The 18705-nt window shown below is 34.5% G+C and overlaps 3 protein-coding genes across 8 annotated transcripts in view; 2 read left to right on the top strand and 1 right to left on the bottom strand.

Moving 5' to 3' along the window:
• The window catches only part of LOC112047239 (protocadherin-like wing polarity protein stan), a 227333-nt gene that overhangs the window by 13065 nt on the left and 195563 nt on the right, over window positions 1-18705 (top strand). The window lies entirely within an intron of this gene.
• Window positions 1-18705, bottom strand: part of LOC112047247 (calcyphosin-like protein) — a 79082-nt gene that overhangs the window by 46135 nt on the left and 14242 nt on the right. The gene's annotated exons all lie outside the window — the stretch shown is intronic.
• LOC128198284 (uncharacterized) lies at window positions 1624-8258 on the top strand. Its single transcript, XM_052882696.1, has one exon. The coding sequence runs from the start codon at window positions 1740-1742 to the stop codon at window positions 8112-8114; it is 6375 nt and encodes a 2124-aa protein (XP_052738656.1). The 5' UTR covers window positions 1624-1739; the 3' UTR covers window positions 8115-8258.

Here is an 18705-nt window from a genome sequence, read left to right as displayed (position 1 = left end):
TTCGAAGATTAATGAATTGTGCGCGGCAAAAATTTCATATTCATAGTTTTGTGGAAGCGCGGGGGATTCGCAGTTCTTTGTCGTTTTCGTTTCAATGATGAAGGGAATAAATTCTTTTTTGTATGTGGCGTTACGAATGATGGATTGTTTCTATTGGTTTATATGTATTCTCAATGTAAATAAGCAAGCTGGGTACTGTTCGTGGTTTAACAGCCACCGTGCTTAGAGCTCCAATCAGCATTGCTTTGTTTTATATCATCATAACCATCATCGTCATCATCATCATCAGCATCATTCTTGAATGACTAGAAAATTGACAACTATGTAGTTTTTTGCTACACACCTTCAGTTTGAACTGTACATTTTATTCAATAATATTTCTATTAGATTGTCAGTTTAACTGTACAGTTTAGATTTGCCTACACACGGACGATTTAACTGAACAGTTCGGCAGTATAGTTTATACTGGGCAGCTAAAACTGATGTAGCCCGCATTATGCATTAAGAGTAAAATATACTATAGTAATATAGTATATTTTACTCTGAAAATCAAAACATATCTATGTGAAAATCGCATAAAAAGACATTTGTACCCATATAGACTTCTTAGTAACACGTATCATAGTTCAAAGAGTTTGATCTTTTTACTGGTTAAAAATATTCTCTCAATGTCAGTAAATTGCAAAAAATTACGTGTTTGTAATTCAGATAACTGCGAACGTTATGAAAGAAATTATTGTGAATTGATCAAAGAGTTAAATAATAGAATTGATCTTCATGTTATGGAGATATCTATACAGACTAGAATGAGTTGACGGCGAAATGGTATCGAAAACTGCGTTTTGTGTCAGAGTGGTGTTATTGTCGGTGAGACTTATACATAAAAGGGAATGCCCATCCCCGGCCCTGGTCTACCCTGACCCCCTGGCTATTTACTTAAATATTACAAAAATCTTGATAATTCTTCTGTAATAATTAATTAAATCACTAAGTACTTTATCAAAAAAAAGTTCGTTACAATGTTTTACGACAATTTTAATTCCTGTAAATATGTCCCCAACGAGGACAAGTTAAGATCGTTGACTATACAGCCTGAGTTTTGTGATATTTTTTAATTTAAGACTTATGATTGGTTTGTCTGTTCGTTTTCTTGTTTATTGAGCTTGTTGATGAGAGAAAAAATTAGAGGCACAGCTTGAAATGTTCCTTCGCCGCTTTGTTACACCGGCGAACATTATGCGCTAGAAGAGATATAATAAAAATAATAATATAATATTTATAAAAATAATAATATAATAATATAATAATATTTTTCTTCAAGAAACATACTTTTATTAAGCCAATTATTTAACCAGATCCTTATTTATATATTATGTACTTTTATACGGTGGTATACCTGGGCTCTTGGGGCCGATATTGTATTGGCCGGTGGGCATTCCTCTTTGTTTTTAGAATGTTGATTGCGCTGTTGTTATACTCGTATTGTAGACAAGCCAACGCCCGCAACTTCTTCCGCGTTATTCTGAGTCGCGCGGCATGGTAGATACTTTGTAGAGCTACCCTCGGGCGTCCATTGCACTCTCATCATAACTGCATAACTGAACATGATATGACATATTGAATTATACTTTCAGGTGTATCAATGCTGTGACGTCTTGTACTAAATTATGTGGGTGGATGTAAAATTTGGATGATTAAACAGTTTTATAATATTTTGGGTGGATAAAGAGCAACACACTATGAACACTGTAATTAAGAAAATTGGAGATGAGAGTTCCTCCTCCACAACTTACTCGTATGTGAAGAGTGAATTAGGCGATCTATCTTTAAATATGATTGACCAAGGTTCGCGGATAGATCGTCTTTGTCTTGAAAAATATATTCCTCTCCGAGAACAAAAGCTACTGCAGAGACTGGTACGAACAAGAGCAGTACACGATGATATTAGAGCGCAAATAATATCTGATAGTACTGTCAGTCAGAGCACGAAGAATGATGACAGTTCTGGACGTGCAATATTTGTTAGAAATTTAGATGACTCGGAAATAAGTAGCGCTTTATTAGGAATCGTCAATATGGTGGATAGAGGTACAATTGGAACGAAAAAGCTGCATCATTGTTGCAGCTGCTGTAGTTGTTCTTCTAAAATAAGCATTCATGAACTGTATTTTAAGAGGAAAAGACTTAAACGGCCCTATACTTGTGGAAACAAGAGTAAAGCAAGAGGAAAGCGACGATATAACAAACAACAGGCATTGCGGTTAAAGACAAAACTCATAAGGTCAGATCCTTGTACTTGCACATTTAAATTATTTAAAAAACACTCAAAACACATAAAAAATGTGCACCTCAGACCTCCATCACTTTTTGATTTACAGCCTACGACTGACGAAGAAGTTAAACAAAAACGTAGAAAAATTAATGACATGGTAGGAACGCCGAATCATAACTTAAAACAATTAAATGTACGCATCAAAGATAAAATATCAAAAGAAATTACTAAAGTCAAACAGTCTCAGACACTACTGCAAGAACTACCAACAAAAATATCATCAGGCGGATACAACCAGCCAAAGGATAAAGAAGTATCATCAAATATAAGAAGAGGAGTAAAAGAAAAGATTGTAAAAAAAGATTCGCAAGCTATAGCTATGGATCATGAGATTTCGTTTCTAGATAAAAATGATTCTTTTAAAAAATTTAAGACAGATGGAAGGCAAAATCAAACTATAGAAGACTGCAAATGGGATTCAGAGCAAGAATGTGTTGAAGATGATAGTTTTTCTGAAAAATGCATTTTTAAATTGAAACATGGAAGATATTTTAACAATGATGTTCATAAAGGCAATAATTATAAAATAAAAACACAAGGGCGAAAAGCTGGTGAGTCATTGCGTCTAATAAATCAGAAAAATCAAGCACTGAAGTTAACAAAGGGAAAAATTATTAAAACAAAAAAACCTGTGTTGTTGAACAAACAAACACGAGAAATAAATAATAAAAGTATTACCAAATATTTAAAAAATAAAAAGATACAAACTTTAATTATTAGTGATAGCAAAACAAAAGAAATAAGTCTTAAACATATTCAATCTGATAAAAAATTATCAGGTCTAAAAATGCTAACAGATGCCAATTTAGGGTCATATCAATATTCAAGTGTTAAATATAGTCACAAACAGCCGCTTCCAAATAAAAAAAATAAAAAACATTTGCAACGACAATGCTCCAAAATGAGATTTGTAAAATTATTGAATAACACAAAAACTCGTCGTCAGGTATTGAAGTGTTACTATTGTGCCTTGAAACTAAGAGTTCAATCATTCAACACTAAAAAAAAGGGCCAAGGAACAAAAAAGTTCGTAATGATAAAAAAATCAGCTTCAAAGGTAAATTTACATGACACTGATCATAAACGAATAGAAGACAAAAACATGCGTACGAAATCAAACTATTTGTGCCAGTGTGCTCCGCATCAATATATTCAATCAATCAATGCGCGGAAGGCTAATGATATTGACCCTAATTTTCAAGTACTAAAAACCAAATCTACCTTGGGCTTTATATCTCATAATGAGTTTGATAAAGATAGAGACGCTTATGGAGACCAACATATAAAAAAACCTTCAAATATAAAAAGCTTAACAACAACGAAACAAAAATCATATCAAAAACTAAAGCTGGGTACTGAAATGCAAATGATTAAGAAAAGCCAATTCTCGCGTATTGGATTTTCACTTAAAAGAAGTTGTGATACACTAAAATTACAAATTAAGGAAATTATGAAAAACTGTAGAAAGAAATTAGTAGGAAGTACAAAAGTTGATTTAAATACACGTCGCTCAAAATCAGAATTAACATCTAGTGCAACATATCCAGAAAAAATCAAGTCTATGTTAGTTCAATATAAATTGAAAGATAAAGAAAAAGAAATGTTGACCAACACTCAAGACCCAGAGAGATCTATTGAAAATGAATTTATACCTTCATCTCCGTCCATAATAAAATCAGAAAAAGCTAAAATAGGTTCTACGTTCAATTTTAATATTGAGATAAATAAAGGTAAATTATCTACTAAAGAAAATAAGCTGATGTACCCTACGAAAAAAAGAATAAATTATAACAAAAAAATCAAGGGATTGAATATGAATAAACTAAATGTTGGCCAAGCAGAAACACAAGTTCAAGGTGCATGGACACATCAAGGTTATATTACAAATTCTTTATTAAAAAAATGTATTTACTCATTAAATTCACAAGAAAAGAAAGAAACGTCTGTAAGTGCAACACAAAGAAGCAAAAAAAAAATATTTCAAACTCGTAGAGTTTATACGGTAGCCAGGGTAATGATAAAAGATAAACGTAACTCAATAAAATCTGGCAATGATTATCAATTCCAGCCAAGCGGTAGAGCTAGGCCCCACAGACAGACTTTTAAAAATAATCAAAAGCAAGCAGTTCGTATAGGCTCCAGCTTCAGTTTGGACGTAAAATTCTCAAAGAATTTATCAACTCCGAAAAATAAAGGTTCATCGAAATATTCTTCACATGTAAATCATTTTCAAAAACCTGTAAAAAGGTTTTCCAAATCGAATAAAGCGCAATCCGCTTTTGTTAAAACTTTGGAAACGGGATCTGTTACGAAGACAAACTTGGAACGATGTTTTTGTACCTTGAAATTACAGAAAAGAGGAAGATTCCATAAACAACTACAAAACCAACAAACAGACAGCCCACCATATTTTAATGACAACATTTATGTGAGCCGAGGACAAAATACAAAAAAGGTTAAGCCTCCTAAATTACCATACGATGTTAAACCTTATGAATGTGTTCCTAATATATGTATTCCGGGTCAATGCGATCCTTATCAATGTTTAAAGATAATGAAAAACATGGGGTATTATGAAGTTGGAACAAGTACCCAACAAAACTACATAACAAAATCTACATCAAGCTTGGCAAGAAATAATCAGGGGAAGTATATACACAGAAGTCAGGGTGTAAGTTTTAAACCCAAACAATACAATAACCCATTACCAAACCAAAAATCCAAACGTAAAGCAGTTCGCATAGAATCAAATTTCAGTTTTAATGTAGAATTTCGTAAAGATCATCAACCGCCCTCACATTTCGATGAACAACGAGAGTCCGAAATAATGAATATAGAATCGAGAGATAATGAATATGTTGAACCATTTCCTCATTTAAAAAAACAAGAAAGGAATAAATCAGAAAGAAGTGCATTCATTACAAAATGTATGTGTTTTTTTAAAAAACAGAAACGTAACGCAGCATATAATACTAATATGAGTACTCGTACAGTACAAACTCAGTGCAAACCAGGTATATGTGTAGCTGGTCAATGTGATTCATATATTTGTAGTCAAATTATGAGCAAATACAGAAAAAAGAACTTTAAAATGTCTACTGCTGATCACGCTAGATCTAAGACACAGTCTGTTTATGTCAGACCTCATAATATTGAAAAGAAAAATGTCAAAACCCTAATAAAAGAGCCCGATAAAGTTAACTTTAAGCAGCCAAATTTTAACGAGAGTGCCCGCATGGAGGAGGAGGAGGAAGAGGCAAATACAAATACTTATCCAAGCCATAATGAAAATGCTGTAAGAATAAGTTCTCAATTTAAATTTGATATTGAATTTTATAAAAATCACCCTGCACCAAACTATAATAGCCAAAAACCAAACAAAGCAATATGGGACACACACAATCACAAAAGAATAGTAAAAACAAAAGGAATACAAGACACCGGTTATAAAAGAGTAGCAAAAACAAATACAAATACTACATTATCACCTTTGTTTGTTCACCAATCATCACAAGTTAAAAAAAAGGGCAAAAAATCGTACGCACATGATCACATTGGGTTAGACAAAAGTCCCGCGAAATTAAAAATACAATCTGGCCAATTGCATGAATTTGAATGTGAACCATTTTCGTGCGTACCAGGGGAATGTGATCCATATGAATGTCTTAAAAGAATTAAAATGAGGAAAAAGAATTTTAAAACACAAGACACTATTACTCGCTTTCAACCTCGATGTACTCGTAATAAAGGAGTTTGTGTATTGAAAAACAACTTAGATTATCAAACGAATCAAACTAATTTTATTGATACAGACACTCACGGTAATAACGGTGTCTCTAATATCGTCGAAGTACCTAGATTTAGAGGTATTCAAGATAATATAAGAGCTGTTAGAATTAGTTCTAATGTTAGTTTCAGTATTGAATTTAACAAGAAAGAAATTCAACCACAATCTACTACGAATATACAAGATTTTGATGAAACAATGAAGCGAAATAGACTTCATGATAGTAGTGCAAATGTTTATAAAACCCATTTAGATCGTGAAACTAATGCACATAAAAAATCACGGAAAAAACCATTAAAAAGATGTTTTTGTTGTTTAGACCTTAAAAATAATTATATGAGCCCAAAGGTGCCATTTCATCAAACTATTAAAGTAGGAAGAGTATCTGTGCAACACAATCCTAAAGCGATATCGAAGAATTTTTATTATGTTAGACCACAACCGCTTACTGCAAAACTAAATAAAAAAAATATTAAAAAAAATACCTGTTTAAATTCACGTAATAATTGCCTCCGTCTAGATAGCGAAGCTATATTTTCTAATGACATAAAGACTATTGCACCTTATTTGGCCGAAAAACAAAATGGAACTAGTAATACAGCAATATTTTCTCCACATAGTGAGTTTCTTAAAAATAAAAGGACATTGGTAAAAAGTGGTAAACGGCTAACTCGTAAAAGATCTAATATTTCTTTGAATGACATGACCACTAAAATAACTAATAAAAGAAAAAGTATCAAACAACTTATTCGATGTTGTACGCAAATATTGCATAAGAATAATAACAAAAATGATGAATTGATATTTTCTAAGAATGAAAATCCAACTAAACTTAGTCAATATTCGTCTAAACCGAAAATGTACGAAAAGACGTTTTATACAAATCCTATAGTTAATTTATTACATCAAAGTGTATATATGAAACACGAGTCTAAAGCGAGAAGTGTTAAACTAAATACGGCAAAAGGAAAAAATGTGTGTGTGTGTATTAAACCGACATATTTGGGAACGGATTTGAATAATAATTTTAACATTAATAAGAGAACGAGAGATCTAGCTAAACTAAAAACTATGAAAGACCGAGCGAACAGAAACAAAAAGCAGCCGTTTCCTACAAAAGTTGGCTTTTTAAAAACTGCAAACCCTACAACTACAATAGATTTTATGAGAGAGAAAAATAATATTTATACGTTTGCAAACTCTAATGAAAAGCCAGTAAAGTCGAACCAAAGATCAAAGCCTGGGAAAGTTAAACTAAATAAAGAGGAGTTGAATAAAGCAGCGGGTGATCAATATTCAAATAAAAAAAATCAAAAAACAGAAGTGTGCGGTGTCCTAAAGGATAAAAAGCCATTATTTGAAATGCAATTAGATTCAGGTAGTTATGATATTTTAAATAAAGATCAAGTTATCGATAATGTTATACATTCAAATACAAAATGTAAGAAAAAGCCTTTAATTGAAGTTCAGCTAGACTCGAAAAAGTTTCATATATTAAATAAAGAAGAAGTTTTTGATAATATTATCAAATCAAACTCAAAGAAAGGTGGCTTTATTGGATCATTACTGGAAGCTGTTGGTATTAATCATAAAAAGTCATGTAAGTGTCAACATTGTGGTTGTGCTTCTCGCAATATTGGTGAAACAGCGAAAGGTAAAAGGTATCATTCTTTAAAATCAGAGGGTAGAGGTGCGTCTATGAAACAAGAACCAAAAAGTTCTAAACTTAAACACAAGAAAAGGAAGTCGACGAAAATTAATGTCGTCGGAGAAGATCCCTGTAATTTCTACATGTCGTCCCTGAGAAATCAGCCTTTTCCATCTGTTTATAGAAAGTTCCCATCGTTTTACCCACATTTCTTGTCTCTGCTCCACGCTTGGAAGCAGCTCACGGAGATTTTGATGTTCATACTTGCAGCCGTCGTGTGGAGTCCTTGTATATTGTGTATGGAGTTATGTCGCGCTTGTATGTGTTGCTTTTTGTGCACCGGCTGAAGCCGGCTTGTCGACAATAAAAATTTTTGTTTTATATTTGACTTTCATATTACCCGATTCAAATTCAAATTATAGATCTTTAAATGCATTTTGTAAAATAGTAGTAAAGATATTAGCCGTGTTCTTACTTTTTGATCATGATCAATATATATCCCTTTATCTTCGCGATGCCAGATGGATATACGAGCCCTATCATCATCATCATCATTAACAGCCGATGGACGTCCACTACTGGACATAGGCCTTCTGTATGGACTTCCAAACAAAAGTTCTCTTTGCCTAGGGATAGCGGGGTAAGTCCCTTATCCACTGCAACGACATCCTGATACATACTCACATTCATCTTGAGAAAATGATCTCTGAGATTGCACACCTCACGATTATGGAGGTTCTTGGCGTTTAAGAAGCCACGTCCTCCACACTTGCGTGGGAGGTACAATCTTATTACAGATGAACGGGGGTGATGCATCCAAAGACTAAAGCATCCAGCTGTTCCCCGCAACCCGCTTGATGTCCTCGGTCCACCTAGTAGGGGTTCGACCAGCATTGCGCTTTTTGGTGCGGAGTCGCCATTCCAGCACCCTGGGACTCCAACGTCCATCATCCATCGAACTATGTGGCCTGCCCACTGCCACTTCAGCTTCGCGACTCGCTGACTATATCAGTGATTTTGGTTCTTCTGCGGATCTCCTTATTTCTGATTCGATCACGCAGTGGTACGAGCAGGGTACCACCCGTAGGAATATTTGGTGGGGATCGTACCCTTGGTTTTGAGTCTGGCACTGAAACCGTAAAGTTATTGAGTCTTTTAAAATTTAAGTTTACACGCTCACAGCCTCCATACAAAATTATCTTCCACAAGTCCCAATAGGTATTTGTGATTTCACATTGGGCTCACGGAATTGTGAGTAGAAACTGGCATGAGCCCACGTTGGGCTCACTGGGCTGTGTACGTGTTAAAGGATAGTGCTTTCCCTATAATACTCAGACCAACTATTGTATAGGACCTGCCTGGCTAGGTGTTACTTTTCTATCAAAGTATATGATCGACGATCTAATGCATATATAAAACACGACGAATACGTGTTTGTCGGTTAAAGAGCTCCGTAAAAATACCTTTTTGTGCAGTTGAATTGTGTAAAAAACGGACAAAAACTTCTAGTTTAGTATAAGATATATAAAAATGACAGACAATTTTGTTTGTGACTATGAGTGCGATACAGATCCTTCTATAATTGGTCTGAGTTATAATACATACAACATCCATCAACTATTAGCTGTCTTGTTATAACCAACTAAATTACACCCTAGGCGGGTTTGATACAAAAACTTTTCTATTTAATAGTTGTTGTTAATTTAACTCCAAGAATTTCTTACTTTGTAAATATCGCCCGGGGAATCAAAGGTGAAAGTAAAGCTCATTACTAACAAAGTTTGAGTTGGTAGGTTTGTGATGTACTAGCTTTTGTCCCCAGCTTCGCCCGTTTTATGCTCCAATTTAGTGATTTGATTAGATTGATCCAAGTGATTTTAAATTCTATTAATAACATAATAACCATGATTTGAAACGTAACTTTTAAGTGAAAGAAAAGCAATTCTTGCACTTAAATCTTCTTGTACAAAACAAAACTACAAAACCTTATTAGTAAACATAGTATTATATTACATCGGTAACTTAAACCGTAATGTATAACATTTAAAAATAGCTATGAGAGTAGATCGACCCAGTTTGGGATGTAAGGATATTCTCGCATGTCTATAGTCTGACAAGTTCGTTGTTGACACTGACATGATATGCGGGCGACGGGGGGAATGACTGCGCTGGTATGAAATCGTGCGTGCGGAAAAGTGAGGTGCATCAGTCGTGGGTTTTTCATTCATCGCTACATGCCCCCCGGCCCGCGCGGATCATCGGGTGTGTTACGAACGAAGTTGCAAAGCTAAAGGTACTCGTACTTATGTCAGTACAATTAATGACACAAAGCTTTCCCGCCAAAACGTAGCCAACATTGCGAGCGCGTCTTTTTACGATCCCACGAAAATTATGACCCCGTACGTATACGTAAAACTTTTATATCCTCGTTCCGGATCCGCGTGGGGTGTTAAAATTATATTATTGCTGTCACCAGAATGCAATATAGTAATTTTCCTTTTCATTTTATTATATTACAGCAACTGTACATCTACTATTTAAATTACATTTGCCAACACCATCTGAATAAATTTTATTTTAAGCTGATGTCAAATGATTTTGGAAATAATTAGGTTCCTTTTAGCGTGTTGCACGCTCTAGAGCTGATAGGAGTTAGGCCTAGGCTAGGTAATAAGATTTTTTTTTACCGAGGGAGAGCTATGTGAGGCGAGCTTGATTCGAAAAAGATTTGATGGTTGTATTCTATGAAGGTATTCTATATATTGAAAAAAAATAAATTGAGTTGAGACATGGATACATAAAAATTTTAACTTTTTAAATATTTTTTGACAATACGAGCCAAAACGCTATCGGCCACGACTTTATATTGTTTACCTGTATCATGACGTTAACACTAAACCGTAAAATCAAAAAAATTGGGCACGCCTTAGTTTGACGTTTATTCCATCAAATAACATCGTGACGATCCAAAATGGAATAAAATTAAGTTTTTTTAAGAAATCGTTAACTTATATTAATTAATATCGAAGTATATATTTCTGACTCCTATTTCATGTACTAAACGAAATTAGTATTGTTTATAATAAATTTGTTATCTATACTAATATTATAAAGCTGAAGAGTTTGTTTTTTTGAACGCGCTAATCTCAGAAACTACTGGTCCAATTTGAAAATTTCTTTTAGTGTTAGATAGCCTATTTATCGAAGAAGGCTATAGAATATATGTTATCCCCGTATTCCGACGGGAACGGGAACCACGCGGGTGAAACCGCGCGGCGTCAGCTAGTTTGTTATAAGACAACTACTCTATTAATGTTTCTATACTTATTACACAGCTGTGAGAGATTATGAGATAATTAAAACTATAAATTAATCATTTAAGTTTGAATATAGAATTTATCTATCGTAATATATCACCGACTTTGCGTTTCTAATGTTAATCTCGAACGTGAGCATTAGAACGGTGGAGTAAGAACAACTTTAGATTTACGCGCAAACTTTATTTACAAGCTCCATCGATTTTTTGTGATTCATTCAGGGCTGCGTGTGCCAACTTTTACGGTTTCAATAAATAAGTTCTTGCTGTCTGCCCGAGTACTTTTGGAATGTTTTCAATGTTTTTCTAGTATTTACTATGAAGGCAATATAATTTGATTTGAATATGAAATAACTGACTCTATTTGTTTTAACGAAATTGTTGAATAGCTGAGTCGTTTGATGTTTCGGAGCAGGTTGTGCTCCGTATTTATATTTTTAAATAATGCAAAAAATGAACCCACTATCTTTTGACCTACTTGAATAGTTGTATTGAATTGAAAAAAAATATATTGTATTAAATTGAAAAAAAAAAATCACTGAGTTATATAAAACAGTAATTAGGAGCGATAAAAGATAACAAAAAACAGTTAGTTTTTTCTACGTTAATTCGCGTTCTTTGTTATGGTATGATATATTAACACTAACTTTATTTTCAAACCTGTAATCAGAATGAACGCGAACATTAGACAGGTAAAAGTAGAAAGACTTTAGATTTACACTCGAAGTTTGTTTACAAGTAGTCTGCTCCATCGATTTTTTGTGACTCATTCATGGTTGGCTCTCGTGCCAACTTTCACGGTATAAACAAATTGGATTCCGTTCAATGCAGTTTTCTTTTGTGCATATTTGATGCCTTTTGTATTTTCCATTCGAAATTTGATTCAGATTTCAGGCTTGAGTAGTTTTGCATCCATTTGTTGTTAAAAATAGAGCTTCTTGATTTTGTCTATCTACTAGCAGATGCATAAGCCCTCTTCGCACGAGAGTTTTTTTAACGGACGTTAAAAAAGCGTTCAAATATAGTATGAAGTTAATTGAAGGTCTGTTTCCAACGCAGATTGAAAATGCAACACAGCTCGAAAAATAGCGTCGTGTTTTAAAAACGCTGTCGTCTCATTTACTTGGGAATGCATTTGTTCTATTTGAACGCTTTTTTAACGTCCGTTTAAAAAGCTCTTGTGCGAATGAGGGCTAAGACTATCGGAATGTAACCAATCCACTTGTTATTGTTATTGTTACTCTTATTGAATCACTCTATATTACACTCGCAGAATAAAGAATCTCTCTACCTGCATGCTATGCTGGCGTAGATTTAAAAAATAAAGGAACGATGGGAAGCGACTTTGTTTGCTATGTTCAGATACTTTAATTCGAATTTGACAAATCTATTGTTAATATTTATGTCTAAGATCCTAATTAGAAAGGGGTAAACTACAGTCCATCAATAACATCCTCTAGACGCCCACTGCTGGACGTAGGCTCTTGCATGGACTTCCAAACAAAACGGTCTCGAGCCGCCAGCATCCAGCGGCTCCCTGCAACCTGCTTGATGTCCTCATTCCACGTAGTTGGGAGTCAACCAATACTGCGCTTTTCAGTGCGGGATTGCCATTCCAGCACCTTGGGGCCCCAACTCTTCGAACTATGTGCCCAGCCCACTGCCACTTCAGATTCGCGACATGCTGAGCTATATTAGTGTCTTTGGTTCTCTGCGGATCTCCTCATTTCTGATTTGATCGCACAGTAACTCCGAGCATAGCTCCCACCATGGCCCGCTGAATGACTTTGAGACTTTTTATGAGGGCTACAGTTAACGATCAAGCTACTATTAGTTGTGTTTAATTCATAACATTATGTCGATGCTTTTTGTTTGCTGTTAATTTCAAATTTATTATTAGTTTAAAGTAATGGGATTGGATATAAGTATATTAATTCAATTAAACTTTAATATATATCGATTAAAATTTCACACCTTCGTGTTCTAAATTCTCTTTCACTGTGTACTTGTATAGTTCTCATGGCATTTCAATACCGGCACTGATATTTGCGAATCGGTATTGGCATTCCAGAGCTTTGGAGCCCGAACGACCATCGGTTCTCTGGCATGTATTGGCCAAGCGATAGCAAATTGTTACTTTGTAGATTTCTAAGATACTTTACACATGTGCTCATATTTGATCATGTGGATATATTGAATTGAAGTTCTCAAATTCCACGGGAACTATGGATTTTCTTGGGATTAATAATAGTAAAGTTGTAATCCAGGTTGTAATAATATCTTCATTCCGTATTTCAGCCAAATCGTTGTAGCAGTTGTGTAGTGAAGGAGTAAGAAACACAAACGCGCACACACATACACACACATACACACACACATACACACACACGTATACGCACACAAACGTTCTCTTTTATAATATTAGTGTGATTATCCGTGAAATACTAACAAAGCCAAGAAATACTGCTTGTCAAACTTGACAATAAGTTATTTTGCGTATGTTTCATTCTAAAACCGGAGCGTCCACAAGACGTTGGTTCTACAACATCACTATCAACCCATATTCGGCTCACTTCTGAGCTCGAGTCTCATCTCAACAACAGGGGTTAGGCCAATAGACCACCACGCTGTCCCAATGCGGATTGGCAGACTTAACACACGCAGAGAATTAAGAAGATTCTCTGGTATGCAGGTCTCCTCATGATGTTTTTCCTTCACCGTTTGAGACACGTGATATTTAATTTATCAAAATGCACATAACTAAAAAGTTGGAGGTGCATCCCGGACCCGTCTCGAACCCACACCCTACGGAACTTTACTTAATTGCAATAATTCGTTGCTGTCGTAATTTCTCCTAAAATACGAGTATAGGGAGGTCCGTTAACGATCACGATAGTAATTACAGCATCAATAAATCTCGAGTTCCATAATCTATTGTCTACAAAAAGCTTCGCCAGTTAATCGGCAATGGACCCGAATAAATGTAACTAAAAGGTAAGAAAAGACACATTTGTCTTTACAATTTTATTACTGCTTTATGACTTATCTTTATTGCCTAGTATAACCGTTGGACTATTTGCTGAGGTTATATTCATATTCATATCCTACTAATATAATAAACGCAAATTTTTGTATGGATGTTTGTTACTCTTTAACGCCGCAACTACTGAACCGATTTTGCTGAAACTTAAAACGAAAATAGATTTATCCCGAAAAAGATTATGGTTTTTGCGAGATTTGCGAAAAACTGATGGCTATTTATATTATAGTTTGTAACTCTTTCACGTCGCGTCTACTGAAACAAATTCGCTGAAATTTGGAATTGAGATAGAATATAGCCTGGATTTACACAAAGGCTTCCTTTTATCCTGCAATAATCAATGATTCCAGCGAGATTTGTGATAAGGTGATAGTTATGATGTTTGTTATCAATGGTATGAATATTTGTTACTGCTTTAAGCAAAAACTACTGAAAGGATTTGCTGAAATTTTAATGAATACGATTTCACGAAAAGCGAAGTCGCGTGTATCAGCTAGTTCATATTATAAATGCGATAGGCTTGTCTGTCTGTCTGATACCTTTTTACGGCAAAACCGCTGAACCGCATTGGGTGAAATTAATTTTTTAAGGATAGAGAGCAGAAAATTGGCTCTTTTTAACCCAAATAAATAATGGTTTGTAATACATATTTAACGCGAAGTCATAGACGTCCGTTAGTAGGTACTTCAAAATATGTGATCACTGTTAGTTTTTCTGTATTCTGAGATTAATTATCTTGCTCACAATATTTTTTAATACATGTTCTTCTCGTTTAATTTTAAAGCTTTATCTTATAACTACTTGGACTATTCAATTTATGAATATTAAACGAGCGCGGCGCGTCCTAGTTTTCGTTTTATTATTGTTTTAATCTTTTCATTTTATTCCTCAGAGCTTATAACAATTTTCTGTTAAATACCCGCAATGAAATCAGAGCATTTTGCCTTGAATTCTATTATCATTATCATCATCATCATCATCATCATCATCATCATCATAATCATCATTATAATTAGGATCCACTACAGGACCAGGACTCCCTTCTTAAGAAAATAAGCGATAAGTTTACTCGTATCTTGTAGAAGAATCAATAACCAGTAATCTTTAGTAAAGACTCGGACTGGACTGACGAGACATAAATTTATTTATTTTTAACATAAAATACAATTTGAAAACATACTTTTTCGCAGAATATAGGTATGTTTTAGTGATGACTACCAAACGTCAAATAGGTTCTAATATAGCCTCCAAAGACCCACACATTCTAACTGGGCAAGATAAATAAAAGCTTGTAACAACTCGTAAAATGATAAACGCGGAAGATAAATACGCGCATGTTTGTCAAGACATCGAATTTATAAGCCGGAAAATTTATGACTTGCGATATTATGTTCGCAACATTACGCCCAAGTGCCGTAATGGCCAATAGTAAATGGTGGTAGGAAATAATGAATAGCCCGTCAAGTAACCGTGCCGGCTCGAGTTGACGCCGAGCACATGACTAACGACCCCGGTTGAGTACACATGTGACTGATGAATTTCGAAAGGGATCAGAATTGAATAGACTCTCGACAAATATTCTGGTGTATTTTGAATGAAAGTGGTAGTCACTACAAACAATCAAACCTGACGTTTCTAAATGCTTTTCTTTACCAGCCTACTTGAAATTCATTTTGAATTTAGAAATGTTGGAATCATTTTAAATACTAAGGGATGTATGTGATACCACTGGCTATCGTTTTTGAGGTTTTACAAAAGAGTATAAGATAAGATAATTCCGCCAATTGATGGATATAAATTGCAGAATGTTAGGAAGCTAATGCTAGCCACTCACCATCCAATAAATCAACGTGCCTGCAGCGCTAACGGCAGGACATCCGATAAAGGACATTAGTTATTTTACTTATTACAAAGACATTAAACAAGACTAAGACTAAAGACTAACTACCCCACAGTTATAATTAGGTGTTTGAATAGTCCATAGGTACAACAGCCCTACGTGTTAACGTCGACGTACAGTCACATGAAAAATGTCACAAAGGCGTTGAAAGTTAACAGAAATGAAGGAATTGTAATAACATTCGCAATAAAACAGTAATGGCGGACGTTAAATACAAAAAATATCGTTATTTCACACGTGACCGAGAGTTGTTAACGCCTGGCCATGACTTTCGGTTGTTATATGAGCGGAGCGGGAAACTGATGCGGATTTGCTAGCGTTTGGACAGTTTAAGAGTTTATTTTAATTGAGGCCTTCCTGAAGGTGATTAGCGAAAAGTATGACTGTCCCATACTGAGGCACTGGATACACACACATACCTGTGTGCCCGGTGTGTCAGTATGTAGGGGCAGATATCTTAAGTAAGTATTATACCTAAATATGTATTGTTATTATTTCTCTTTTTTTATATTATTTTTTTTGGTCTGTATTTACTTTACTAACATATAATTTAAGCTATTGTCTTTTTTTTTGTACACTAACAACTCTGGGTCAAGGCCTGAAATAAACATATTTTATTTTATTTTATTTTATTTATTTATTTTATATTAATGAACTTGCCATAGCTTATATATAGGTCCTCGGGGTTTTGGTAATAGGTACTGACCGAGGAACAAAAATAATTTCTTTATACGAGCAAAACTTGTATGCCATTCTTACAGCTACACGTATAGCTTTGTAAAGCTATAATATAATATTTCGTATAGTCGAACAGAAATATAATGATTTGGATAAAAATTTGTATATTAAGAATTTGATTTTTAAAAGTAATTCTCTAAGCTATAATATAATATTACTTAATAGTCGAACAGAAATGTAATGATTTGGTACAACATTTGTATATTAAAATTTTTAAAATAAATATACGTCTTTACTCATTAACCCGAAATCGGAAGGTCCACTTCAGTCTATTGCAAATAATTTGAAATTTATTACTTGTTTCATGTAGAGAAAGTCCATCACGATTGTTTTTCAGCGTTGTAGTTCGCGGCGTGCCACGAAGTATTGTATAGAGTCTGTTCAACACAATCCATTTATTTTCGCTGCCGCTTTTATCAACACAGTCGTGGCTGCACAGTTCCGAGCACACCGGTGGCAATGTTACGTAATTAACGCGTGACCCCTGCCGTATTCGTTATGATTTTCGTAATAAATTTTGTATAAGCACAAAGGTTCAAGGGCCGCTGGGACACGGAAATTGGTCGTTTCTCATTGCTAGTTATTGTTTAATGGTCCTATTTTCATTGTAAGCATTTCGTTCGTATAGTATAGTGTGTGTCGAAATATGATGAGATTAGGAGATTGCTCGCCGTTTGAAGTCTCAATCCTAGCGGTAGAAGATTCACTTAATAGCAGATGCCCTGCGGTTTCCGTGGGAATACGGGGATTAAATATAGCCTATGGTAATTGGTGAAGATATCTTTTTGTAATGGTGAAAGAATTATTAAAATCGGTCGAATGGTTTTTGTGTTAAAACGCAAAAACATAATAAGCTTACGTCTTACAAATTGCCTTATTTGTAGGCACTTTGTAACCAAATTGTAAGCTTTGTAACAAGTATTTTAATTGTATTAAAACAAATGTAAAATAATTATCACCCGCTGCGTCTTACCATTTAAATAAACTACTACGTCTGTGTTTTCTTGTAATATTCTATTAAGCAGGTTTACCAGTTGTTTGATCAGTGGGGAGTGATGCATGAAGAGTGATTATAAATAGTCATTCAATTCAGTGGGAATTTGTCAGCATAATCGTAATAATTAGTTAAAGACAGTAAGTACTGTGCCTTTCGTAGATGCAAAAATTCACTGCCTGTGCCTGCCCTGAGGACTCTTCACCTAAGGAATGTTCCATTAAGTGCAATTTATATATATGCAGTGTATAAAAACCATGTGCAAAACATTTCTTGTCATTTTATAAAACGATGATGACCCGCGCGAAATCCTCCTCTCCTAAATTGTTCCTAACCAGACTAGCTTATTTTGTATAAACCCGTCGTCCCGTGGATTCACCCGCGTACTTCCCATGAAAATACGGGGATAAAATATAGCCATTCACAAATAACGTGGTTTTCTAGTGGTGAAAGAATCTCTAAAATCGGTTCAGTATATCCACACAGATAACCCAAAACAATACCACAAACGTTACCTTTTTAGAATATTAGTAGATAACGCGTTGGGTAGATAAAACTAGTCTTCAACTATACAAAACTAGTAACTGCATAAAACTGGTCACACCATAAAGGAAACTAGAAACAAATAGAAAACCTAGGAATCCTGCTCGTTACTAGCAGCTGATTCTTGGTGCATAAAACATAAAGTCTACAACAATATCTTTAGATCTTTCTTTATGTAAAGCTTTACTTATTTCCCCACCGCGTTTAGCATCTAAATCATCATTTTAACGCTTCGAGATTTAGTATAAGTACAGCTCTGAATATAAACAGTACTTTATAAAATGAAAAGAATCATATTTAGTTTGAGTGCAGGGTTGTGGTGTTAGGGTGGCGAGGTTAAGCATGGCGTACATATTTTGTCAAGGATTTAGAAATATATAAACAGTAGACACCCACAGTTTATTCTA

This window comes from Bicyclus anynana, chromosome 7 (genome assembly GCF_947172395.1).
Source record: "Bicyclus anynana chromosome 7, ilBicAnyn1.1, whole genome shotgun sequence".
In the NCBI taxonomy this organism is placed as follows: Eukaryota; Metazoa; Arthropoda; class Insecta; order Lepidoptera; family Nymphalidae; genus Bicyclus; species Bicyclus anynana.
The sequence above is the reverse complement of the archived record's forward strand: the minus strand, read 5'-3'. Positions and strand labels throughout refer to the sequence as shown.